At 40.7% G+C, this 26,687-nt stretch overlaps 1 protein-coding gene across 5 annotated transcripts in view; it reads left to right on the top strand.

Annotated features, from left to right (window-relative positions):
• Positions 1-26,687, top strand: part of ank1a (ankyrin 1, erythrocytic a) — a 100,875-nt gene that overhangs the window by 47,134 nt on the left and 27,054 nt on the right. For 2 of the 5 annotated variants that reach the window (XM_008418607.2, XM_008418612.2), the window contains 32 exons: positions 8,221-8,322; positions 10,986-11,084; positions 12,007-12,105; positions 12,369-12,467; positions 12,642-12,827; positions 12,924-13,022; positions 13,116-13,214; positions 13,302-13,400; positions 13,484-13,681; positions 14,514-14,612; positions 14,706-14,804; positions 14,911-15,009; positions 15,219-15,416; positions 15,521-15,619; positions 15,699-15,797; positions 15,886-16,083; positions 16,179-16,277; positions 16,951-17,049; positions 17,248-17,346; positions 17,429-17,521; positions 17,635-17,707; positions 17,811-17,831; positions 20,746-20,866; positions 21,052-21,130; positions 21,715-21,830; positions 21,933-22,157; positions 22,460-22,614; positions 22,715-22,926; positions 25,330-25,534; positions 25,712-25,808; positions 25,942-26,170; positions 26,270-26,398. In XM_008418607.2, coding sequence (XP_008416829.1) covers positions 8,221-8,322; positions 10,986-11,084; positions 12,007-12,105; positions 12,369-12,467; positions 12,642-12,827; positions 12,924-13,022; positions 13,116-13,214; positions 13,302-13,400; positions 13,484-13,681; positions 14,514-14,612; positions 14,706-14,804; positions 14,911-15,009; positions 15,219-15,416; positions 15,521-15,619; positions 15,699-15,797; positions 15,886-16,083; positions 16,179-16,277; positions 16,951-17,049; positions 17,248-17,346; positions 17,429-17,521; positions 17,635-17,707; positions 17,811-17,831; positions 20,746-20,866; positions 21,052-21,130; positions 21,715-21,830; positions 21,933-22,157; positions 22,460-22,614; positions 22,715-22,926; positions 25,330-25,534; positions 25,712-25,808; positions 25,942-26,170; positions 26,270-26,398 — 4,023 coding nt within the window. Of the gene's footprint in view, positions 1-31; positions 383-8,220; positions 8,323-10,643; positions 10,849-10,985; positions 11,085-12,006; positions 12,106-12,368; positions 12,468-12,641; positions 12,828-12,923; positions 13,023-13,115; positions 13,215-13,301; positions 13,401-13,483; positions 13,682-14,513; positions 14,613-14,705; positions 14,805-14,910; positions 15,010-15,218; positions 15,417-15,520; positions 15,620-15,698; positions 15,798-15,885; positions 16,084-16,178; positions 16,278-16,950; positions 17,050-17,247; positions 17,347-17,428; positions 17,522-17,634; positions 17,708-17,810; positions 17,832-20,745; positions 20,867-21,051; positions 21,131-21,714; positions 21,831-21,932; positions 22,158-22,459; positions 22,615-22,714; positions 22,927-25,329; positions 25,535-25,711; positions 25,809-25,941; positions 26,171-26,269; positions 26,399-26,687 lie in introns of those variants that run through there. The other 3 variants (XM_008418615.2, XM_008418619.2, XM_017306670.1) reach the window with 3 other exon arrangements.

The following is a 26,687-nucleotide window of genomic DNA, read 5'->3' on the forward strand; positions in this document are numbered from 1 at the left end:
TTTTAAAAAAATAGCAAAGAAGAGGCATGGATGTCTTCAGGACCTCATCGGGAGACCTGCTTGTTTTTAAGCTGTGTGTTAAATGTGTGTCTTTAGATACAGGCAACATTCCTCTAGAGATAAACCCCTGGGCCCCCATCCACTGAGCCCCCACCCTCTCCTGTCTCTCCACCCACCGTGCCTAGTCAAGTGTGTGTGTGTTTGTCTGGCCGTGAATGTGTATGTGTGTGTGTTTATGGTGGACGGGGGTCTGCGTGTCCTGTATCGCAGCACTCGCAAGGGGCCACAGAAAAGACAGCTGTGTTTCTGAGAGAAACAGAAAACTTAAGGAAGGGACAGTGGAGGGCCAACAGGGATGCCAGTCAAGACCGTCACTTTTGGAGTGAGTACCGCACACTCTGCCATCCGCCGCCTCATGCTCCTCTTCTTCCAGCCTGACTCAACCTCCTCTTACTTTCTCACTCGTTTGTGCTGTGCAACTCTCTCCAGCTCTAATCTCTTCTTTCTTACTTGTTTTCAGAATATTTTAACCTTCTTTTCTCAGATTTACTGCACATGTAGCCATCTCTGTGTTGGTAATTAACCTTTTCTAACTTCCAAGCTCAAATTTGTTTCTCTGTTTTCTTGCTCTCTAATATTTAAATGATAATGCATTGCTATCGACTCATTATGCACTTGGTTACTATTCAAGACATGGCCTACGTCTGTTTGTGCTCAGTTTGCAAAAAGCCATTTTTGTTTGCCCTCTGTCCACAATAGCCATTCTGGAGACTTTTCAGCTTGTTCTTGTTTTCAGTCATAAATTAGCATCTGAACATGGCGCCTGTCAATATGCTGCGTGTTTAGGCACATTTTAGTAGAAGCTTCTCAGTGGGGCTGGTTCCTTGGGAGGATCCTGTGGCGCATGTGCATCAAAGATTAGTGTAAGTGCGTCTACATTTGGGTGTTTATCGTGGCGTGTTTTGCTCTTTAATCTTGTTTTTGGCTTCATTCGGACGTCTGTTTGATGTTCAGATTGAATGATGTCAGCCAGGATTAGCTGTGGTAAGCAAACGGGAGGTCAACAAAATGATCACTGGGTCAGTTAATGAGACGTTTCCAGTTCAAAGAGTACAGACTGTTTGACTTGCTGAGCCCAAGCAAAATAGGGTGGATACCTACAAGGGTCCAGTGTTTATTTTGTGTCTTTGATAATACAGGGGAGGATTCATCAGGTTTTACAGTGATGCTCATGATGCAACTCCTGGAAATACTTTTGTCTGAAGATAAATGTCATTCAGTTTAGTCAGCTCTGAACCCTGTTTTCCCTATTTTTGGCAAATAGGAAAAAGTAAGCAGAAAAAAATACAGTAGGAAACAATTAAGCTTCCTTAAGACTAACTTTATGAGCTCAACAAGATTTGTTCCTTTGTACCTCATGGATTTTAGGAGTGTCGATGTACCACCAAACACAGAGAAATAAGGCAGATTGCTACCAAATTTTGACTCAAATTGTTGGATGAAAAACAGACAATGTTTTCGCAATAAATGGTATTCCTGTTTTAGAAAGAAAAAAATCACAGTTTTAAGATGTAGGTTTGAAATAGTAGCAAAATGGATGGAATAAACTGAGTTTGTTAGACCCAGGAGATTTCAGGGAAAGAAGTACCAGATTTTCTGTATCATTCTCTGCATTCAACCTTTTCACCTCCATCTATAGTCTAATAAAGTAGCTGCTACATCTAGGAAATATTCATGGTATGGAAAAACATGGATGAAACAGCAAAAAATATATTTAGCTTGACATGATGACTTTAGTGTTGTTTGCTTTAGCCCCAAATTGTTCCCAACACTACAATATTTAGATTTAAAATTAATTTCCACTAAGAAGTTTGTTTTATTACTTGTCTTTTTCATTTATTTTCTGGAACAGTGCAAATTGAATATCAACTGATTTAAGAAAAAAAAATTTTTCTTTACCTTTCATTAATAAATTCATGTTCAATTGTTTATACCCTTTTCCAAAATAACTGAAAAAAATCTTGGGCAATACAGCAAACAAACCCTTCTTTTAATTGTTGACACGCCGTTTGCATGTTTCCATGGGTCTCTGGATGATTTATCTTTGGTGATGAACTCGACGTGACCTAATTTTTAGCTCCCTTCACAGGTTTTCCATCGGATTCAAGTCGCGACTCTGGTTTGGTCGCTCAAGAAGTAAATTTTATTTCCTTCCAGAAGTACCTTTCATGTAAAGGAAAATATAACTATACGCTATAAACTTAACTCTACTAAAATATAAAAAAAAATTTAACTTACCTGCATACATGGAACATTTCAGCAACAACCTAACCCTAACCCCTATTAACATGAACGAAGATTTTAATTATTCTAAATGACCAAAATCACAAAATATTTCTTATATATACCAAGCTTATTGAATGAAATAATTTTACAATTTTTTCTTAAAAATAAAGCATGTGACACTTATAATACTCTTTTTTTATTTAGCTTTGTCAGATTAAAGTCTCTTTTGAAAGCATATCAGGAATATATGTCAACACTATGAAATATAAAATATTGACAAACATTTTTGTTCTGTGTTTTTAGCAACTCCAAAAATAAATTATATATAAATGTATGGAACTTCCCCTCATATTAGAGTTCAAGTAGTATGGTATTTAAGGTTCATATTCGTTTGAATGGATCTTTTTAAAAAAATATATGTATTTCACACTGCATGCAGCACGTAGAACAAAGAAGAATAACAAATGACTTACAGTTGTGTAACTGTGCAGCAGAGCACCATTTGTTTACCATATCTTTATCCTATTCTTATAAGTCTAGCCCAACGCTATCTTCAGCCTACGGCTCTCACCCTCTTTGTCATTCACAAAAGATCACAATAACCGTAACAATAATACCCATGACAATCTCATCTTGAGGCGCAGAGGCTGCAGCAGGGCCAGTCATAAAGAGACAATCTGTAGGCAAGGCAGAGACAAACAGTGGGCTAAGAGTGGGGGTCCCCAGGAGTGTGAGAAAGTAAATACTGAAAGTGGGACACTCCACAGACGAACGGTCAGACAGATGAGGCTCGAGGTGGAATCTTTAGCAGCTCCGTCCTCATTCACTGTGTCCATGTCTGAGCATCCCCACTGACACTTTTACACTAAATACATCTCTGTTGCTGCAAACAGGCTGCTGCCAACTCCTCAACAAGCTGCAGGGGCTGCAAGCAGTAAAAATAGAGGAAAATCTATTTTAGGGCTAAAAAGAGCAAGTCAGCAGAGAGAAAAACGATGAAATGGTTATTAAGCTCTCTGCTGGCTTTACCATAGCCGGCATTTTGTGTTGCCCTTTATGAAAAAAACTTGAACGTTAGTCTAAAACAGATCTAGATATTGAGTAATGGGAGGTTTAAATAGAAAACATTACGTAGGCAGTGTGAGCCTGGAGAGTTTTTTACATTTTTTTATTTTTTTTTTAAGTCTAATAAAGTTTTGCAAGAAAAGCAACACTTGTCCTAGCCGAACATGTGTAGACTCCTTATTTTCCTCGTTTTGCTGCGATTGCACTTTAACTATTCATGATTTGCACCTGGTGCTGCATCAGCAAATTTCCAGGTTTATTTATATGTTTTTATGCGTGGGTGTCTGTATGTGAGTGTTTGTGTGTGTGTCCACAAAGGAAGGACGTCTTTAGTTGGAACCTGTTTGCTAATTTTAAAAGAAATCCTCATCTTTCAACTCCAGTTTTGATCACTTGTTTGGTTTGTTGCTAGTCTAACCAGCATTCAGGTGAAACGTTCCAAACTTTTCATTTAAGTTGCATCAGAAACAATATTGCTGGGCCTGTATTTGCCCAGCAAGGGATGTGAAACAGATTAAGGATCAAATCCTCATTAAATGCTGGAGAAAGAGCCGGTTGCATTAAAGAAGTTATTCAATAAATGGTTTAAAAATGCTCTTTTGGTTCACAAAGTTCTAGTTTGTAATGTAAGATCAAGTTGCTGCGAGATAGTGAACATCTGCTTTCAGCTGTGTAAGTGTTCTCATTCATCATATTTCTACCCCTCACACATTAACACACACACACACACACACACTGAGGCTGACTCATTCACATCTGCTTCAGAACTCTCTTGATTGTGAATGGAAATCAGCATCATAAAAAAATATATATATATTTTTTTGTCTTGTTCGTCTGGAGCACTGATTGCTCCATGTGCATGCATACACACACATGCATCTTTTTGAACACTGCAGTGCACTAGTGGGTGATGTCATTCTGTCTGCTGCAACACCAGCAGAGGAAGCTGAGCAGGAGAAATAATAACGTAAGAGACACGAAGGTGGAAAAGCGAACAGACGTAACAGAAGAAAAAAAAAATAACGAGTGTTGGGAGGATTTGCTGTGATGGATGACGCTGAGAGATTAATTTCGATTGATAATTTTGAGCTTCATTATGAGAAGCTGTGCACCAGTCTTAGCCTGAGGACAGCTGCACATTGTGAGCCATTGTGTTTTGATGCTACCCGTGTTAACCAAAAAACGCTTCTGCGCAGGCTATTGTCTGCTCTTTCAACTCTGAACAGTGTGATTAATGTGCTTGCTTGGTTCTGCTCAGTCCAGAAGGCTCAAGCTCAACCACTTTCCGTGGGAGATATGGAAAAGGAGGGAGGCGTCATTCATTTAAATCCAATTCAGCTAAATGTACCTGAGGAGTTGCTTCATCACGCATTCCTGTCGTCTCTTTATACAGAGCATGCTAGCTGCACCTGTTTATGTGTGAGCCCGGGGATGGGTGTGGTTCTCCTGAATCTTTATCTCGCCGCACCACGCGCTCCCTCCTTGACGTCAGCTGGTAATCACACAAACGCATGAAAATGCAGAAGTGCGCAGTAGGAAATCCTTGCCGTGAAGGGAAATTCTTCCTGCAGGGCTTTGAGAATGAGTTGCTGCTGTTGTGTAGACATCTGCAGACTGTAAAGGGGCTCACATTGAGGTCAGCATGGAGTTAGGTACGCTCCAATTTCTCACAAGAGCATCTATACTGTGTGAAGTTCTTTTCTTCAGCAGTTTGCTGTTTCTGTAGTGAACAAAATGTTTTGGATGTTGACAGGGTTAGCAAGAACCAAATATAACAAAAACACAAAAGCTTTGCAAACAATTTGCAAGTTTTACATTAACAAGAGGATTTGGACATTGCGACAAAGGACATTAGTCTGCCGTGTGTGTTTGTGTGGCAACTCTGCACTGGTCAGTTATTGACCCATGCAATAACTGCACACAAATAAAACAGTCTGATATCCTTCCTGCACTTCCTCCATTATCTAGACCTGTTTTGCCCAGTATTTGTTGTAATATTGCATATTTCCCAACCTGGCCATAATCTTCTTGTGCAATTTCACTCTGAAACCGTTCTCACTTCCAACAGAGACTGAGCTTTCTCCACTTGACTTAGATTGTGTTTGGTAGCTTTTTCTACTGGGCCAATTAGCAAACAGAAGGAGAAGTTGTACACGATGACGTTGATTTTCTGAGCTGCTTTAGAATTGTAGTCTGCCAGTAGTTTAAGGTCTGGCAGTGGAGGAAGTGAACGAAGCCATTCAATCTACGTTGGTCACGCTTCCACTTAAACAGACGCCTCATTCGGATCGGCACTCCTTTATTGTCAGTGGAGGATTAAACTGGCACATTTTTCACTTCAACACAGTCCACGCATCCAGAAAGAAATCGCTTCTCAACATTTGAGAGTCCAGACCTTCTGGAAGAAGCAAAGTGTAGCACAAGGCTCTGGTTTTTACCAGGCTGCATATTTTCATGTGCATAATATAAATTAAACCAATATTTAATTTACATGAAATTAAACCGGGAGGAGGCCTCGGGGAAGACCCAGGACACGCTGGAGGGACTATGTCTCTTGGCTGGCCTGGGAACGCCTTGGGATTCCTCCGGAGGAGCTGGAAGAAGTGGCTGAGGAGAGGGAAGTCTGGGCCTCCCTTCTGAAGCTGCTGCCCCCGCGACCCGACCCCGGATAAGCGGAAGAAAATGGATGGATGGATGGAAATTAAATATTGGTTGTTGTGTTATTGAAGTCCTACTACTCTGATTCTAGAGAAGGTTTGGAGTTTTCAAAATGTTCATCTGCTGAATGTGGCACAGAGATATACGATGTTGCTGCCATAGTTATTGTAATGTGAGCATCCAAATACAGGATGAGAGCAGGCAGGATAATGTCTTATAGTAAAAATTAAACAACAAAATAACAATTTGACCAAAGAGCATGATAAGGGATGACTGAAAACAACATGCTCAAAAAAGAAAGCAGTGATGACTGACAGAGGCGAGACTAGCTGAAGGGCTGTAGCTTTTTAGGGACAGTAGAAAACCTGAAGGCACAAAAGGAGACCCATCAAAACAACCATGAAGAAAATAACAAGTCCCAGTTGTTAGGACAGCTGTCCTTGTAGCTGCACACTGCTTGTCAGTTGACTGAAACAAGGCTCCCACACTTTCAAAGATCAACAATCTCAACTATTTGGAAATGTTTCCCAGACAGCATTGTACTGTTTTAACTCTACCGCTGGCAAGCTGTGAGCTGCCTGTTGGTTCAGACGACAGAGCATCAGCTGCCTGTGTATCCAGGCAGCTGATATCAAGTCATTATAGCTGTGTCACTCTAGAAAGAGAAAAAAGTTTATGTAGGCCACTAAGTTTCGTGGGTGCCCACATTTTTGCAAAGTCCAATCAAAATCAAAATGTTGAAAAAGTGATTATAGTCTGATTAATTAAAAGTTATTATTTTATTTTCCCAAGCTGGGGTATTTTTACTCAGAGTTATCACACATCTATCCCTGCTGGTAAACGTCAATATCAAAACTCTCAAGAGTTAATTCAGATGTGTTTTTTTTTTTTGTTGGATCAAAATAAGATGTTCATGTCATGTGTGTGTGTGCTTCTGGGTTGTTTGCAAAGAAATAATAAAAAAAAAAAACGACATTAGAGAAATAATTCTCTTAAAACCTTAGGACTTTGCACAGAGAAGTCTGAACAGGATTTTGCAGTTCATCTTGTGAGTTCATGCTTTGCCACTGTATAAATTTCAACATGAACACAGACTTGTCAGATGTTGTTTTGGTGTCACAACCAGCTGGAAGCAACTTTTGAAACTTTTCAGTTTTTTTTGCCAACAGAGTCCCTTATTTTGAAAGTGATCTCTCTCTTTGCACAGTTTTGTGTGACTGGTGTCCCGCTGAGGGTGGGTTGTGTCATTTGTTGCTATGCCTCTTCTCCTGGCATGCGGATCCTTTCTGTTTTTTCACCAAAGCCCCCCGACCCCCCCTCTCTCTCTCTCGCTTTCTTTTTCTCTCTCAACCAACAGCACTGTCACAACAGTATGCTACAAAGCATAAAGCACCGTGTTTTGCAGCATTTTGAGAGGTCTGCACAGTGAATGAATCCATTATTTGCATATATGTGCAAACATGCAACTGCAACCTCTTCCTGTTGAGCATTTTGAGAAATCTGGTTGGATGGAGTGATGCGGGGAAGTACAGTGAGAGTGGATATTATGTGAATGAAAGGAAAACGTCCAGGTTTTAACGCAGATACTCCCTGTCATTTTCCTCCCAGTTGCTCTCCAGAACTGCTTCTCGCTCTTTCTCTCCTCTCGTTTTGCTTACCCCCACCCCACCCCAGAGCCGCTTGAGTGATCCCGTTCCAGCGGCACTCCTGCCTGCCTGGGAGAGGCATGAAGCCCTCAGACACAGACAAAACACAGACACAAACACTAGGCGTGCAATGTGCCGGGCCCTGAGCCGGGACCCACTGAACCCTCATCGCTCTGCCCCTCTCTTTTTCTTTTAAAGCATCGTCGTTGTATTTACGTTACATTTCCTCATTATGTGAGTGGCTGATAATATTGGGGGGACAATTGGAAGTTTCTGCTGCAATTCCTCAGTCAGATGCTTGTCAGACCTTCAGACTCCAAACTGCAGAAGCAGATTTTCAACCTGCAATCAAAAGTTGATTGAGGGAGGAGAAAAATGAGGGAAAAATTGGCAGACAAGTGTTGACTTTGTGTGATCCCTGGTGATTTAATTGTTGTTTTGTTTGAAAATATTAACCAATCACTCTCCTTTTCTATTTCCCTTTCTTTTCCTTTACGTGTCTCTCACTTTTTCTGAAACCCATCGTTCCCTCCTGTTTTTCCCATCCTTTTTTCTACTCCTTCAGGCAGATGCTGGCAACAGTTTTCTCCGAGCGGCTCGATCTGGCAACCTGGACAAGGCCTTGGAACATATAAAAAATGGCATTGATATCAATACAGCCAATCAGGTGAGAGAGAGAGAGCTAATGTTCCCCAGACTAATTTAGTCTCCAGCAAACTGAACTGATCATCTGGTCATTTTCTTTATATTTCACTGTATTTTCGTAGGGTTTTATTCAAATTAATTTTTGTGTTGTAAAAATTACTTCAAAAAATATTGCCACCAAAAAATAAAAGTTGAGATTTGTTTTGAGCATTTATTACCTCACAATTACTGCAATATTTTATTTTCCTCTGTCTACAGATCGGCTTTCAAGCAGATTAGATTTGGCCTAATATGGGAAATTAGATTCTAATCTATCTAAAAACATTGGAAATAAAATAAATAGTAAAATATATGCACTTGGGATGCTTTGAAGCAACGTGAGCAGTAATATTGCTTCATCCAGAAAACAAAACAGAACCAAGTTGTTCATACAAATTATGCCCATTAACCTTGGGAGTGTTGCTGACCCATGCTGCTCAGTTATGTAGAGAGACCAGCATTATCAACAGATAATCCTGGATTATCTGTTGATAAAAGCAAAATTATTTCACCATGATTACACTTTATAACTTTTGTTAAACCACTCTAAATAAGAAGGCAAACAACTGTAACATCTTAATTATTTTGAAGACTATGAGATATGTTCTAGATCATATGTTAACAATACATAATCACCATAATGATAATAATAATAATAATCTATATCTAAACTAAACACTATAAATTATTCCATTGTTACCAGTTTAAATCCTTAAATATCCCGTTCCATTAGCTTTCACTTTGTCTCCACACAGCTGATCGTACCGTCTATGAATTTGAATATAATCTCTCTGAAACCTTGCAACATTCAGCATGAATAAACTGGTTTTTAATGCTGTGTTTGAAAACCAAAATACTAATAACTTTGCTATACAGTTTAAAGACAATATGGACTGTGGAGTCGCTGAAATTGGGAATGAAAAAGTTGGGAATATTTGTGTTCAAATGTTTAGCTCCTTCCCACCTCAAAACCTCACTTGTGGCTCATCTGCTTATAGCACCTTCTTCTCCCTCCCAGGACCTTTTTGTGTTGTTATTTCCTGTAGTAGAAATGATGGGTGTAAAAAAATGGCCCAAGAAAACTACTTTAGTCCCAATAAACGCTTCTGCAGTAAAAACACACATTTAACAATGAAACAATTCCCTGTGTTATCTTGTCGCATTCAATAATTTTTATATAAGTCATAAAAACAGGCAGATCAGGCTTTTTTTATGATTCATTACTTGCACTTGTATCTTCTGTATTTGTATTTCTGTGTGTGTTTTAATTGCTCAGCATGCATGGACTGAGCGTCGTGCCTATTTGCTCACCTCATGCATGCTCTGTTAATCTGACAATCGCTTCTTTAAGGGGAAAGCCACTGTTCAGTGTGCTAATAAATGGTGCAAAGGATTCCCATTGCTGCATCTCCTCCATCCTGCCTCCTTTACTCTGACAGTTGTTCCCTGAGTGTCCAGGAAGGGGCAGCATTACAGATGCCCTTGGGCTCCTAAAAACTTTGCCTGTCCTCAGTTTAATTTTACTCTCTTCAACCTTTGGTCCAAGACGGCAATTATAAAAGATCCTCAACAGATTCCACATGAATACAAAAATATAAATGGAAAGTGACTCAATTCTGTGTGGGATTTGTAGAGAGCTCATTGATTAACACTACAGATAGATTTTTTTTAAAAAACGGTCCGATGACAGACTGTTTTTGATTCGAATATTCTTGAGTGATATTTTATTTACAATGTGTTCTTATCAGCCACCTTGTTGTTTTGTTTGGTGTAAATTGTACCTGAGTTGAAGTGATAATTCTCATAGTTTTACAGTATTGCAATTGAAGTTTTTTATTTATAGAAAACTAAGTCAAAATCAGATAAAATGTAAAATGTGGATCACGTTTTCTGATTTTGGTTTGATATGCATCAATAATTACATTCATGCAAAGATATTTCTGAAAAAAAAACAGCATATTATCACTTCGCCTCCGTTGTGAAGTTTGTTTATACATTGGGGTTGTTTTCTGGTCTGAGTAGACGCCTCCTACTCTTATCACCAGCACACATCCTCACTCCTTCACCGTGTTTTCTCCACACTCTCTCCTCTTGGTTCTCATGCTCACCTCAGTTTATTGTTTCTGCTTTTTTTTTTTTTTTTACCCTTCATCTTTACTTTCTGTTCCTTCTCTCTCCTCTGTATCCAGTAGAGTGATGGTGTGCTGTGGTCTCCCCACTCAGAGGAATAATATCAGTGGTGTGGGAAAGGTCCAACCTCACATGTCCTGTGCGGCTGAAGGTAGGCTGTGTGAGGTTAGACCTATCCCACACGGCTCGTATTCTTCCCAGCCATGAGGCCAGCGGCCTGCCATCCCCTCCCCTCTCTTCCCTCCTCCTATAACCGCCACTAAGCGAATGAAAAGAAGTCCTCGTCTTGATTTTCATTCCTGTAGACATCGTTTTTGATGATAACCTCTCCGAGTCTGGCATATTGCATGCTGTTCAGTAAATACGCTTGGTGTGTTTGGTGAGTGACGACATTACTGTGACTTCAAACCACTCGTTTCAGCTGGCATGGCGCTCGTGTGCTTCTGTGTTCCCAACGTGTGTGCATGGTTGGTGTAGGACTCTCCAGTATCAGGTCTGCTCTTCTCTCTCTCTCAGAATGGGCTCAACGGGCTGCATCTGGCCTCCAAAGAAGGCCACGTCAAAATGGTGCTGGAGTTGCTTCACAACGGAATCACACTGGAGACCACCACAAAGGTGAGGTATCATGCAAAGGGAGAAACGCACCAGCTGGAATTGTGCCCACGAGGTAGTCTGCGCTACCGTTTATGTTTTAAATAAAGAGAAAATCCCCCACAGAAAGAAACATATGTGATGTGCTTCACCTGTACAGGAATAATCTGACCTATCCCACATGGCTTTGCAAAAGATCTGGTTAAGTCAGTCCTCATTGAATTCTTTTGTGCTTACTGGGTCATCATAAGAGACTGCAACAAGCATTTGGCTCATTTTCACTCTGTAATTCAACTTCCATCTAAACTATTAAGGAATATGCATAATCAGGCACAAGCTCAAACAACCAACCGTCACCTTTCTTTGCTTTTTTTCTTGTATGTCTATTCTATTCTATTCTATTCTATTCTATTCTATTCTATTCTATTCTATTCTATTCTGTATGTGATTTACTTACATGAGCTTCCTGAATAATCAGACGACTCCAGCTCTATTTTTCTGATTAATTTTGTTGTAGCACAGAGATTTTATCTGCAGATCAACTGCTCTAAAAAAAAAAAAAACAAGATGGCTATGTCACAACAAAAATAATTCAGTAGAAAACTGTTCATGACTGGGACTGAGTGCATCAAAAGCAATAGAGATCCTTCAAAGACTTCACCAAGCTTTATGTTCAACAAAATTCATTTCGTTTTAGTGTTTTGGCAGAATACAAAAAAGGACGACAGAAGGACTTTATCAGATGTGAAGAAAACTTTTCAGTTATTCAAACCTTGCATGTCGAACGTTTAGAAATTGTTGCTTTAGTTGCATATGGTTTAACAGTGTCTTGTTTAAATATGAATTTGTGTTGTTCCAAAAAAAATATCAAAGCTTTGCAAAAGAAATACAGATCTCTGCACCTCACTTGTAGGTAATTATGCCGTATTTGCTTGTGTTTGAGCAGAAAGGGAACACCGCCCTCCACATTGCAGCTCTGGCAGGGCAGGAGCAGGTGGTCACAGAGCTGGTAAACTATGGGGCCAATGTCAACGCTCAGTCCCAGGTGAGAGCTGCTCTCACTACAGACGTCCCATGATTCACCGAGGCTGCTTCCCAGTCCTCACTATGTGAATTTAGCCGCTGTAGCAACTACTGCAAATCCATCTGTTAAAATTCATCTCTGTTTGTCTGATATTTCTGTGTGTTTGTGTTTCCTCTTTGTGTGCATCCTGGTTTGTGCATCTGTGATTTGGCTTTGCTGTGTGTGGTCTTGTATGTGTGCGTGTGTGTGTATGTCTGTGTGTCTCGTGTGTCTTTCTGAGACAGAAAGGTTTCACTCCACTCTACATGGCAGCACAAGAAAACCATCTAGAGGTTGTGAAGTTTCTCCTGGAGAATGGAGCCAATCAGAGCATTCCAACAGAGGTACCAAAGAACCGAGAGAGAAAGAGAGACGGCTTTTAAAGGGTTCCACCCTTTGCTGATCCACACTCTCTGTGTTTTCCATTCTGCTTTGTTTTCACGAGCCTCTCTTCTTGAATCGGTCCGTTTTCGGCTTCATGAGTCAGCCCCCTCCTGACTCTCTCCCTTGTGCTGCAGGATGGGTTCACGCCGCTCGCCGTGGCTCTTCAGCAGGGGCATGAGAATGTCGTAGCTCTGCTCATCAACTACGGCACCAAGGGAAAGGTCCGGCTCCCTGCACTGCATATTGCAGCACGAAATGACGACACACGCACAGCTGCGGTGCTTTTGCAGAATGACCCTAACCCCGACGTCCTCAGCAAGGTTTGTGGCCAGGCCAAAAGCAGTGTTTGCTGTCTTTCCGTGTGTTTTTTCTTCCCATAAAATGCAGAAGTGGTAATGTTGAAATGCATGTTGCAGACTGGATTCACACCCCTCCACATTGCTGCACATTATGAAAACTTGAACGTGGCACAACTGCTGCTTAATCGAGGAGCAAATGTAAACTTCACTCCAAAAGTAAGAATCACCAAATACAAGGAAAGGTATCCTTATATTTGTTCTAATTTTTGCTCTCGGTGTTGGTTTGAGCTCGTCTCTGTGTTTCTGCAGAACGGCATCACCCCTCTGCACATTGCTTCCAGACGAGGGAATGTGATCATGGTCCGACTTCTGCTGGACCGGGGGGCCCAGATTGATGCCAAGACCAAGGTAAGACCAAAAGCTGCCTGATTTTAAGCCCCCGTATTCTAATTCCACAGATCACCGACTAAATCATTAACAATCCACTGTTTTCAGGATGAGTTGACTCCTTTGCATTGCGCTGCCAGAAACGGCCACGTCAGAATAATAGAGATCCTGCTGGACCACGGGGCTCCAATCCAGGCGAAGACAAAGGTAAGAAGAAACAATTGTTAAGCCTTATTTTCACATTTGAATAAATAAGTAAACCTGTTTTTTTGCTGTTTTTTTTTTTTCAGAATGGCCTGTCACCAATCCACATGGCAGCACAAGGGGACCACATGGACTGCGTCAAGCAGCTCCTGCAATACAACGCAGAGATTGATGATATAACACTGGACCACCTCACTCCGCTGCATGTGGCAGCACACTGCGGGCACCACCGCATGGCCAAAGTACTGCTGGACAAAGGAGCGAAACCCAACTCGAGGGCTCTGGTTAGAGATATATCATTATTTTAAATTCCATTGAAGTGATGAACTGTACCAGTGCATTTTAAAAAATATTCACAACCTTTGAAATTTTCTCGCTTTGAGATTTGTATCATAGATCAGATCAGATGCAAACGAAACTGGAAAGAAAAATCTGGAAAGTGTGCCACTTGTTTACTCTGATCTGAATAAAATACTAACAAAACATTCGGCTTCAGACTTTAACCTCTACGGTAAATAGAGCCCACCTGTGTGTAATTTAATCTCTGAATAAATCCAGATGTTCTGTGAAGGCCTTAGAGGTTTGTCGGAGGACAATAGAGATTGAACAGCATGAGGCGGACATGTCGTACTGCTAAGCTGACCGGGAAAAGAGAGCAACAATTAGAGAAGCAGTCAGAATACTTTATGGTGACACTGGAGGAGCTGTGGAGATTCAAAGCTCAGGTGGGAGAGTGTGTAGGAACCGTTATGACTCTCTATCTCTATGGAGGCCCACAGCACAATGCTGTGGTGATGCCGTTCTTTTATGGAACTCTGGAATTTGACCAGAGTTGTCCGGGACGATTGCTGGAGGTAAACACAGGGCAGTTGTAAAAAAAACAAAAACAAAAGGGAAGTTGACCTTTGATTGGGACAATGGCACAAATCATTTTCATTTGCTACAATGGATAATTCACGTTCAAGGAATAAATCCACAAATTTTAAACTGATGTTTACAGACACTCCTCTCGCTGAGCTTGAGTTGCTTTTACCGTACAGTCCAAACGTTTCTGTCTCTGCAGGAGCAAAGCTGCTGTCCAATAATAATAAGTAACTGTTGTTGTTGTTGTTACAGAATGGCTTCACTCCTCTGCACATCGCCTGCAAAAAGAACCACATGCGTGTGATGGACCTCCTGCTCAAACAGTCAGCATCACTAGAAGCTGTGACTGAAGTAAGAGTTCAAGATTATTTATCTCAAAGTGTTTAAATGTTTCCATAAGTTTGTATTCAAATGCTCTTTTGCTCTGATTCTGTTTTAAAACAGTCAGGCCTTACCCCCTTACATGTTGCATCCTTTATGGGTCATCTCAATATTGTGAAGATCCTCCTCCAGAAGGGAGCTTCTCCCAGCGCCTCAAACGTGGTGTGTAGCTTAAAGTTATTTTACAACCAGCTTAAAGAGCCGGCTCTCATGTTTGAAATGCTGGTGTTGAATCTAACATGTTTTTTTGTTTTGTTTCTGCAAACAGAAAGTGGAGACTCCGCTCCATATGGCATCTCGGGCTGGTCACTTTGAAGTGGCAGAGTTTTTACTGGAGAACTCAGCTCCAGTGGATGCCAAGGCAAAGGTGGATTAAAACAAACAATACGTACAAAGACTGACTCATTTTGAATTTGGTTTATCAGAACCAATACACTGAAGCAGATCTTATTATTATTCTAACCTCGCCTACCACTTTTTGTTCAATTACACAAAGTCAGATCGTTTATAGTGGAATATATAAAGGTTTTCAGTAAACATGCTATTCTTCCTGATTGCTTGCCTCTCCCTCAACAGGACGATCAAACGCCTCTGCACTGTGCTGCTCGGATGGGTCACAAAGAGCTGGTGAAGCTTCTGCTTGACCACAAAGCTAACCCCAACTCCACTACTACAGCTGGACACACGCCTCTGCACATCGCTGCCCGGGAAGGTCACGTTCAAACTGTACGCATCCTGCTGGACATGGAGGCCCAACAGACCAAAATGACCAAAGTAAAAGAAAATATTCTGGTGACGTTTTGTTATATAGCCAGTCTTAGCTGGGATTATGAACTTAATCTAATGCTGTGTCCGCTCACCTTTTTGTGCTTTTGTAGAAAGGCTTCACTCCACTGCATGTAGCCTCCAAGTACGGGAAAGTGGACGTGGCAGAGCTGCTGCTTGAGCGAGGAGCCAACCCTAACGCTGCTGGAAAGGTGAGGGGAACCAAAAACTTCCAGGAACCTGGATGAATAAAACGTTTCCTTCGGTAAATCCCTGATCTTGTTTTAACAGAATGGTCTGACCCCGCTGCATGTTGCTGTACATCACAACAACCTGGATGTTGTTAACTTGCTTGTCAGCAAAGGAGGGTCACCACATAGCGCTGCCAGGGTAACACAAAATGGGTCTTAAGCCATAAAATGATTATAATCTACACATATTCCTTAAAAAAAAAAAACGCCTCCTTTCTGCTGTCCAGAATGGCTACACTGCCCTCCACATTGCATCCAAGCAGAACCAGGTGGAGGTGGCCAACAGCCTGCTGCAGTACGGAGCTTCAGCCAACGCTGAGTCACTGCAGGGCGTCACTCCGCTCCACCTCGCCTCGCAGGAGGGAAGGCCTGACATGGTTTCCCTGCTCATCTCCAAACAGGCCAACGTCAACCTGGGCAACAAGGTAAGAGGAGACGGATAGCGCGTCCAACTGAAAGGTTGGGATTTTGTTGTTGACGCTTTAATTTGATGAATTTGTATTTTTATTCTTGAATTCAGAGTGGATTAACACCGTTGCACCTGGTGGCACAGGAGGGACATGTAGGCATTGCTGATATCCTAGTGAAGCAGGGAGCTTCGGTCTACGCTGCCACACGGGTGAGACTCCTTCATTTCTGTTTCTTACAACAGGGGTCAGCAGCTCTTAGAGTCCAAAGAACCAATATTTGCTCTCGCTAATACTAAGCAAAACTTTCCCAGAGAGACAAATCCTTCTTGGACCTTAGAGAATAGTAAATCTATGATGTAAGGGCTATAAATAAGTGTCTTTGCTTTGGGATGTGTTTGAACAACCACAATTTGGAGACACTTTTAATCATTTATATGAAAAATATTACATTTCTTTAGTAAAATTGGAACATCTGAGTTAACTTGTGTGGAAAATAAAAAGGCAGATAAAGTTGGTTTCCTGCCTTTTAAACTTTCAAGACAAGAGCTCTGCCCAACACTGTCAGCTGTCTACTGAGCAATGAAGCACCATTGACATGCAGGTAAAAAGCTGAAACATCCTATTTTGCTGAAGGTGGAATAAAATGCTCGCTGTCTAAAATACATTTTAGTAAGCCATGCACACACAAATATAGACTGATTTGTGTTTAAACTGTGTCATGCAAGCTGTGACCACGTGGCTCCGTTAGCTTACAGCAGACATACAGTCCCAACCTCTAACAGGAATGAGACTCTGATCATTCAACTACACTCTGGATTTAGTGAATTCCTCAGAGTGATTACATCATACAGAGTTTTCAATGGGTTTTTTTCCTCTTGACAGATGGGCTACACCCCTCTGCATGTAGCGTGTCATTACGGTAACATCAAGATGGTGAAGTTCCTCTTGCAGCAGCAGGCCAATGTTAACAGCAAAACAAGGGTGAGTTTTTACACCATCGACACCTGAAAAACCTCCAACAACCAATTCAGGGTTGGATCTTAGAACTAAACTACAGAGTGCTGAAAGGGGCTGCATAGTTGTTTCTTAGTCACACCCATCTTATTAGATGTTAGACCTGCATTAAAAAGAGATAAATATGCATTGTATACTTTATTGAACCTTTTGTCTCCCTTGCAGCTTGGCTACACTCCTCTGCATCAGGCAGCGCAGCAAGGACACACAGACATTGTGACTTTATTGCTTAAACATGGTGCCCAACCCAATGAGATCACTACTGTGAGTTTGAGTGCAAACTGTTTTCCTCCTGCTAATTATTTTTTCTTCTCTGATGCAATCTTCTTTCTTTTTTTTTATACAGCATGGCATGTCAGCGCTGGCCATTGCGAAAAGGCTGGGATACATCTCTGTTATCGATGTCCTGAAGCTCGTCACTGAGGAGACTGTTTCTATGGTGTGGAGTTTAGAAGTGTCAATGTTTTTCCAGTGTTACAGTTGTGCAGAAACACAGAGCTTTTTCCTGTATTGCTGTCATATCTGACTCTGGTTTCTTTCTCTGCTCTGCAGACGACAACAGAGAAACATCGCATGAGTTTTCCGGAAACTGTGGATGAGATATTAGATGTGTCTGAGGATGAAGGTACAACATTAAAACATCACCTTAAAACAGCGGGAGCTCAGGGTGTTTGAAATATAAGAATATCATTTTTTTTCCAACTCTTTTTGCCCTTTGCTCTTTTTAGGAATTGCACAGCTAACGTTAGGTATGAACGTCTACTTCTTTTTTTTTTTTTGCAGCATTCAGAGTGTTTCGTAAAGTTCTGTGTGGCTCCATTTCAAGCTCTCGTCATCTTTGTTCCCCTTCCTTTCTCTCTCAGTCTGTCTGTAGTGGTGCTCATTGTGGTAGCTCTGGTTTCTCATTGGCATGCACCCATGGCACCCATGTCTGTGATCTCTTTACGCCCCTTCAATAACACCCTCATTCTCTAACTCTCCAGGTGTAACTTTTTTGCCCGTCCATTGTTTTGTAAACGTCACAGATACCTGCTCTGTGACATGTAACCATTCCTAGTGGATTGGTGTTGTCTGTTTTGGGAGCAGTGCTTTGCCGTGTGTGTTGTACAATGTTGGTTTCTGTATGTTTTACTATTTTGACTGTTTTGTGTGTTCTTCTGATCAAACAAGCTGTTGAGTCTAAAAATGTATAAAGAAAACAGATGAAGGATGTTGTAATCTTGGTTGCCATATTTAGCAGCCAATGAGGCACTGAGAAGTTTTATCTTGAGAAATGATCACGCAGACAAATCATTGTTCATAGACATTTTCTGAACTCTGGTCAACAAAATATTTTCCATTCATGCTTTAATCAATGTTTTCTCAATACACACAACTGTTTTAAGTAAAAGGATTAACCAAAAAAGATAAAAGCTTGGCCAAACCTGTGTCGACCTTTAACAGACATACATATTTATGCTAAGTACTCTTTTACCGACAAATCTTTCTTCTGACTGGAAGCAACATAGATGTTTTGGAGAGGCCCAGTCAGAGTATAGACTTCAATCTGAAGAAAAATCTTAGCTAAAGATTAGGGTGATGGAAAGGAAGCCCTCCAACCTCACAGATCTGGAGTTCATCAGCAAAGATAAACTCTCACAATACGAATGGAAACACACAAAAGACTGATTGGCAATACCATTAATAATTTGTCTACTATATTCAAGAGGAGTATAGTTATGCTGAAATGCTAGGCTAACATTAGCATGTTTTCCCTTTGTTTTGATAAAACCTGTTGATAATTCATAACATATTTCAAAGCATTTCCAGTCGATAATGTGAGAAAAGAAGTTGTTCTTCTGCTTTGTCAACTTTCCTTTGCAATAATTAAATGTTATGTACAAGTTTATTATCTCTCCTACACACAGAACAATGTTTACTGAACATAGCAAGTCTACACAGATTCTTTCAGTCAGAAAATTAAGTAGCACAACTCTAAGAATCCACATTTACTGCACATACACACCGCCACCACTGAAGTAATGCAGGTGCTACTCAAATATCACAACAAAGACCCATAATAAAATTAATTTAATTCATGCTACGCTGAGCAGAAACTCTATCTCCACTGATTTAACTCTCCTCTGGTGCAGTAAAACACTGTGAACAACAATACTTGCATAACACAGTTAAAGGATGTCAAAACACTTTGTTGTTCAGCAAAATGTGAGAGAATGGTGTGACAACAGCTTTACAGTGTTAGGGAATACCCGGATTATTTAGATCAACAAAGCAATGTTACACAAGCGCAGCCTATAAATACAGTTTTGCAAATCGCACAGACAAAAATAGAGTAGAAATCAAACTCTGCCATACAAACAGTGGCTGGGTAGCTCACTGGAAGCCAATGCTTGAAGCTGACATACATGACAAAGGACCAACAACAAGTAGGACGGTGAGTTTACGCAGACGAAACATCGGACGATTTAAAAGTGCCTTGATCAGGACCTGACACCTGAGCTGGGATCAAGACATCCCTTGTTGGACTTGGTTTGATTGTCCTATTTGGAGATGGACATAGAGAGAGATCAAAACTGAGGCACTATTCACTGAACATGATCAGGTGTGCAGAAGCACAGCGTCAAATCGATGCCGTTACTTTATTATTATTTTCATTTTTTTTAATGAAAAAGACATCATGTATATCAGTTTAGAAGGGATCTGTTTTTGGTCTATTCACAGTTAAGATTGTATTTATGTTTCCATGTAGTGGCTAAAAATCATGCATGGTAGTTTGATTTTACAATGCTGTTGACAGTAATGTCTCGGCATATTATAATTTTATATTTTTAGTCCCCTGATAGTTCAATGAGCAGATCGTCTCTAAATATAGAAAGTAGCTCTTTTGCAGTCTTAAAGATACAAATCCAGAATGGTAGAGTGATAGCAGCATATATTACGAAGCGCCTGCTTTCTAGCATACGATCAAATTTTAGCAGAGGACGTAGAGGACTTGAGCTGACTCGTGATGCTGCGGACAGTGCAGACACGCGCTCATGTAAAAATCCGACACGGAAGCTTACTTTTTCTTTTGCTGCTGGTTATCCATTGCTGTTTTTCTCCTCTGTTCTGGGGTAAATAACTAAACCCCAAATCGCCTCACAAGATGTTATTCAGATTCATGTGTTGTACTCAGAGATGCTCTTTGTGCTGTGGATTACTAAAATCCCAATGAGGTAAATCAGCATCTATAGTTTACATATGGCACAACATTTTTGTTTTAAGATTTTTCAGTTGCATTTCAAGAAGTCCTTTGTGTGTCTAAAACTCATTTTTGAGCCGTCCTCTGTGATTTTGTCATCATATCCAGGAGTTTTTTGCTTTAAATGTCTCAGCAAGCTGAGATCAAAACTGTGATTTGTAGTGTTGCTCATAACCTCATCTATTTGTTGTTTTCTTCTGTGGAAGCAGCGACACAAGTTCGGTGTGAAAACAAACACGGTCATTAGTGTCTCCTGTCATCAGTCTAATCTCTAAATATCACAGCCATCATTTTGGGTGTCATGCTGTCTAACCCCTCTAACAGCTCGTTAACAGTCTTGTTTTCTTTCTCTCTTTCTCCTGTGCTGTGTCACCAACCTGACCACGATCTGTTCGCTCTCTTTGGCATGTTGTTCTCTGAAGGAGAGGAGCTCTTGGGGACAGAAGGGGCCAGGTACATGAAGATGGATGACATGAAAGACCATGATGACGATTTCCTCTCCCCCAAGAAATCACTGGAGTACGAGAGAGGGCTGGGCACAGCGTAAGGGGGGCTGGGAGGGGGAGCAGGGTAGCGAGCCAAAGCCAGTAGTCATGAGCCAATAGCCGGATGGGGAATAAGGGGTGCTCCACAGACATAAATAAACCCCGGGACGATTGCTTGGGAGGAGCAGAGATGTGAAGAAGTGTTTTTAGTCTCACTTCTTTTTTCTTCCTTTCTCACAACAGGAATTACTCACCGGCCATTCCCAGGATTCCCCGTGTTTCCCCGGAGAATGTAAATCTGCCAGAACATGAAATGGATCAGGTACTGCAAAGGCCAGAGTCAGAAATGCAGCAAACTGAAAATATCACATCAGAGTTTCAGGGATTTTTTTTTTGCAGTCATGTGGTCAAATCTGAAGTTTTCTGACTGTGACTCGCTTTATTTCTAAGGCGTCCTTAACGAGGACATGCAGTTTGGTAGTAGTGCTTTTTATTGTCTTCATTTTAATTTAGAACATCAGAAGGTATTCAAATTTTAAAAGTTGACAAGTTTTATATAAATGGAGTTATTCTCTCTCTTCAAAAAGATTTTTGATGAAAACTATGTTTAATAGTTCCTGAAAGCTTGTTACTTTGAAAAGGTACAAACATACAAATGTTCAAATACACACAAACGTGCTTCTGACAAGTAAGGTTAATCAGACCTCATTCTTATTTCTTGCATGTGACTGAATGGTCGTCATCCATAGTAAATTTAACACTGAAGTTGGTTACAGATGCATTCATTTACGTCACTTCGTCAATGATTTCTGCTAGGAATGATGTAGGAAAGCTACACATTTGGTTTTGTATGGCATTATACAAAGCAGATATTTACGAACGATTTCTGTTTTCTGTATTATTTAGCAACACACACCACTTCCACTGCCCAAAGAGTACGACGAGGACTCACTGATTCCCAGTAGTCCAGCAACTGAGACGTCTGACAATGTCAGCCCTGTCGCCAGTCCCATCCACACAGGGTCAGGACAGCCACAGCAGAAGCCGACACATTTTATCCCCTGACTTCTGTTCTTCTGCTTTTTCATCCTGTCATTGTTTTTTTTTTTTCTTCCTTGCAACAGATTCCTGGTCAGCTTTATGGTGGATGCTCGAGGCGGTTCAATGCGAGGCAGCAGGCATAATGGTCTGCGTGTCATCATACCTCCACGGACGTGTGCGGCACCCACTCGCATTACCTGCCGCCTGGTGAAGCCGCAGAAGCTGACCAGCCCCCCTCCTCTGGTGGAGGGAGAGGGGCTGGCCAGCAGGATCATTTCCCTGGGTCCAGCTGGGATGCAGTTTCTGGGGTGAGCCGACCACAGTTCTGCTATTCTCTTGAAAGGGGGGGTATTTTGTAAAATCAACATGTTTGAACTTTACGTCTGTGTGCTGGAATGAGCAGGAGCTTCTTTAAGAGACAGAGACCCAATTTCAAAGCTCATATTAAATCGCAATGTCAAATTTCTTTTAAGCCATGTTTGGTATATAACAACTGAAGGGAACATAGTTACTTGATTTTGTTATGAAATGGCACCATGTGCCTCAGTTCTTTTATGTGTTTAGTCGCTTTATGTCTATAGATTCTGATCCACTTCCGTTTGCATGGCAGACCGGTGATTGTGGAAATTCCCCACTTTGCTGCTCTGGGTCGTGGAGACCGAGAGCTTGTTGTGCTCAGGAGCGAGAACGGATCCGTCTGGAAGGAGCACCGCAACCGCTACGGTGACGAGGTGCTGGAAACCATCCTGAATGGGATGGATGAGGGTGAGTTGAAGTCCATCACGGTTCATTTTAAACTGAGAACCAGATACTCTCCAGTTGGTTTTACGTTTTCAGAAACAAAACCCTTGCTTCTTCACCACAGAACTAGAAAGTCAAGAGGAACTCAGCAAGAAGCGAATCCGCCGCATCATCTCTACTGACTTCCCTCTTTACTTCGCTGTTGTGTCAAGAGTCCAACAAGAGAGTGACCTGATTGGTCCAGAGGGAGGTTCACTTACCAGTAAACTAGTGCCGATGGTGCAGGCCACGTTCCCAGAGACGGCAGTCACAAAAAGAGTCCGCCTCGGACTGCAGGTGAGATGGGATGATGAGGAGGAAGGAGAGGAGAGGAGAAACGGAGTCGTTAATCCCTGAAAAAAAGCATGCTGAATTTACTTTGATTCATCATGAAGTCATGTCACATGTGCTAAGCTTGTTATGTTGCTTTTAAGAATCCTAGAGGACCTTTTTTGTCTTTTTTTTTCATTTATCATTTTGCATGCACCTGTCACCTTTATTGCAACCCTGGACTGCCTTTTTAGTGTTGAGATTTTATTTTCTTTATTTTATTCTATTACTAATGTATTTATGTCACCTACAAACTCTGTATATCAAATATTTAACACATTCATTGGAAATGCCTAAGGATTTATATCTGTTCGCTTTTTTTGTTGACTGGAAAGACTTTGAATGTATTTTTCAGTTTTAAATGTGCTTGAATGTTTTCATCCTAAAAGAAAAGAAGTGTTTTGCTGCACAAAAAGGTTTTTAACCCAGTTTTCTTGCTCAACAGTTTTCTTAATAGCCAAACTTTTGATATCAATTAAACACAACAGAAGAAAATATTTTTTTTCTAAAAGCACTTCAGACAATAGCAAAATCCAATTGTTTTCTCTATTGAGGCCTTCACTTTTACTTTGCCCTCATTGTTTGTTTGTTCTGGATATGATTTCTAAGGTAAATCGACAGAATTAAATTATATAAATCTAAGATTAAATTTAAAGTTTGGAATTAGATCTTGTTAAACATTTAGCTGTAAATCTTAATCCTATTTTAGTGCAGTTATCATTGACAGGATATTTTTTTGTTTTCATTTTGAAAATGTATCTAGAGTTGTAGTTGAAAAAATTAATTATGCTTCTAAGGTTTTACACATTAGGCCAATAACAATAATAATTATTGCTTTATCCTGACCTTCCTGAATTGTTTCATTGGGATCTGACTTATCTGACAGTACTGGTGTGAACTGTTCATCCATTTGGGCTTCAGGTGTTAAAAATTACATTGCGGCATTTTCTTCTTTTCTTTTCCACCCATTCCCTTGTAGATTCATTGCTGTGTTTACCTCCTAGTTATGCTGCATGACACAGTTTAATCCAAGCTTTGACTCTCTTGATATTTTGGCTACAGAGTTCCTTTTCAAATGAACAATTCTTGTGGAGGCAACCCGAGTCCGTTTCATCACCCTCTGCCAACTTGTTTGACAGTCAATACGTTCTGTTTGTGCTGATATTGGTTTTCAAAAATCATCATGGCAAAATCTTTCTATTTCTGTTTTGTTCTTTGCGTAGTTTGTTTCAGAAACTCAGATTAAGATATATAAGTTTAAGCTTTACTGCCAGCCGAGTTTAAGGATCTTTTAACATTTCTTCTATTTTGTTTAATCGTCTTTAAACCTTTAACAATATGCATCTAGAAAACCCTGAGATACATCTTCATTTATTTTATTGCATAGATACAAGTTAAGTATTCTTCAAAGTGCACTGTAATGGAGGATAAGTGATGTTCTCCTCTGCAAATAAGTTTTGATTTGATGGACTCAAAATTATTTGAAAGTGGCTTTACAATCTATTTCAAATTAACATAATTGACAGATTTAGTCTTTAGCAGTAACTGAGTGCTTTCTCCGAAACTATGACCTGAAAAACTAATTATATAAATAATGGTGAAAAAGCTTATTGTGACATATGTTGCTGTTTATTTGACAATATATAAGGACAGTATGATTTTTTTATTTTTTCTAAAGCCTAAAACAGGTTTGATTATTAAATTAAATATTTTTATTCCTTAGTAGCTTTTTACCATCTGGCAGAAACTTGAAAAGACCAAAACAACAAGTAAAAATAAAATAAACTGACTACTGTGTGTTTTGGATCAACATATTTCAACACATTTCACTCTACGTAAAGATAAATATGCCTTACAGACATTATGGTCATTTTGTAACCTCATACTTAAGATACTGAATGTAACAGGATACAAACAAAAGAGATTGTGAAATTATCTTTTTTTTATTAAAAAAAAACAATTTGAATCATTTCAATATTTTTAGTCTCCATTTATTTAACTAAGATACTATTGTAGAGAACTTAGGTCTGAGAAACCAAGTTGCCTTAATTGCTGATATCGTTTTTGTATTAATGATTGTAAAAGCTTCCTGTTAACACCCACTGTTACAATAAAAAACACTTTTATACGCATACATCCAGTTTGTGTCACTTTTATTTTTCCCTGAAAAAATAAGCTATTTTTAATTAGTGCATCTTCATTGTTCTCTCCTGTTTCATCATCCCTGATTTTTTTGGTCATCCATCCATGAGCTTCCTCTTCTGTGATCCCTTTTTGATTTAATTCATTTCATATAATCACTATTTTCTCACACGTTTTCCAACCTGTGGCCCTGGTGCGTCTCCCCGCCCCTGTCGTTTACCACCTCAGGCCCAGCCAGTTCCAGATGAGCTGGTTGCAAAACTGCTGGGTAACCAGGCAAACTTTAGCCCTGTAGTCACTGTGGAGCCTCGGCGGCGCAAGTTTCATCGCCCCATTGGCCTGCGCATACCCCTGCCTCCGTCCTGGAGGGAGAGTCCCCGGGACTCAGGCGAAGGCGACACCACCAGTCTGCGTCTGCTCTGCTCTGTTATAGGTACTGCATGCCTAAACTGTGAGGTGTCTGTGTTCATGGGACCAGATTGCTATAATAAAAAGGAAAACTTTCATTCAACATGGTTACTGGCGTAAAAGATGTTGATTATCATTAGACATCCCTCCTCCTACCTCTGATCACTGAGTTTCCCGTTTCCCCACGCTGTGTGACTGCCAGGTGGAACAGCCCCGGCCCAATGGGAAGATATTACTGGCACCACCAAGCTCCTCTACGCTAGTGACTGCGCCAGCTTTACCACTAATGTTTCTGCACGGTACGTTCAGCTGGATACTTTATCAAATACAAACAGAAGAGTATGATACTGTTGAAAATAAAACACCTGGAAGCCACTTTTCTTATTGGATTTGCGTTCAACATTGTGATCCTTTGTCATTGTTCGCTGACAGGTTCTGGCTGGCAGACTGTCCTCGGACAGCTGAGGCCGTCTCCTTTGCCAACCTGCTCTATAAAGAGCTTTCAGCTGTACCCTACATGGTCAAGTTTGTAGTGTTTGCAAAGATGAACGAGCTGCGCGAGGGCCGTCTGCGATGCTACTGCATGACAGACGATAAGATGGATAAAACTCTGGAGCAGCACGAGAACTTTACCGAAGTCGCCCGCAGTCGAGACATAGAGGTCAGTTAAGTGTCAGGAAGGACAAGTCAGACACCTGGGACTCATTCCTTGTCGACATGGTTAAGAAACACATAATTAATCATGGCGCATGTGTTGCAGGTGATGGAGGGAATGCCACTTCACCTGGAGTGTTCAGGAAATCTGGTGCCAGTGAGGAAGGCCACGCAGCAGCCTCGCTGCTTTAGTTTCCAGGCTTTCAGGGACAACAGACTTCCAGTCTCTGTCAAGGTGTCATTTGATTTTCTGCAGTTTCATTGTGCCAGTAGCAAGGTCGCGTCCACTCATCATGGCCATCATTATCATATTGATTGCAGGTTTTTAATGATGCACTTAAGCTATTTTTTTAAAGATGAGTTGAAAAATCAAATTACAGGGTCATAAACTGGAGGTCAGGTCACAATTACGTTATGCATTGCAAAAATATTCATATCTCTGAAACATCCTGTCATGTTACAACCACAAACCTCTTCTTTTATTGGGTTATTAAGCAACAGAGAATGTGTGTTTCTTTTTCCTC

This window comes from Poecilia reticulata, linkage group LG9, assembly GCF_000633615.1.
Source record: "Poecilia reticulata strain Guanapo linkage group LG9, Guppy_female_1.0+MT, whole genome shotgun sequence".
Classification (NCBI taxonomy): domain Eukaryota; kingdom Metazoa; phylum Chordata; class Actinopteri; order Cyprinodontiformes; family Poeciliidae; genus Poecilia; species Poecilia reticulata.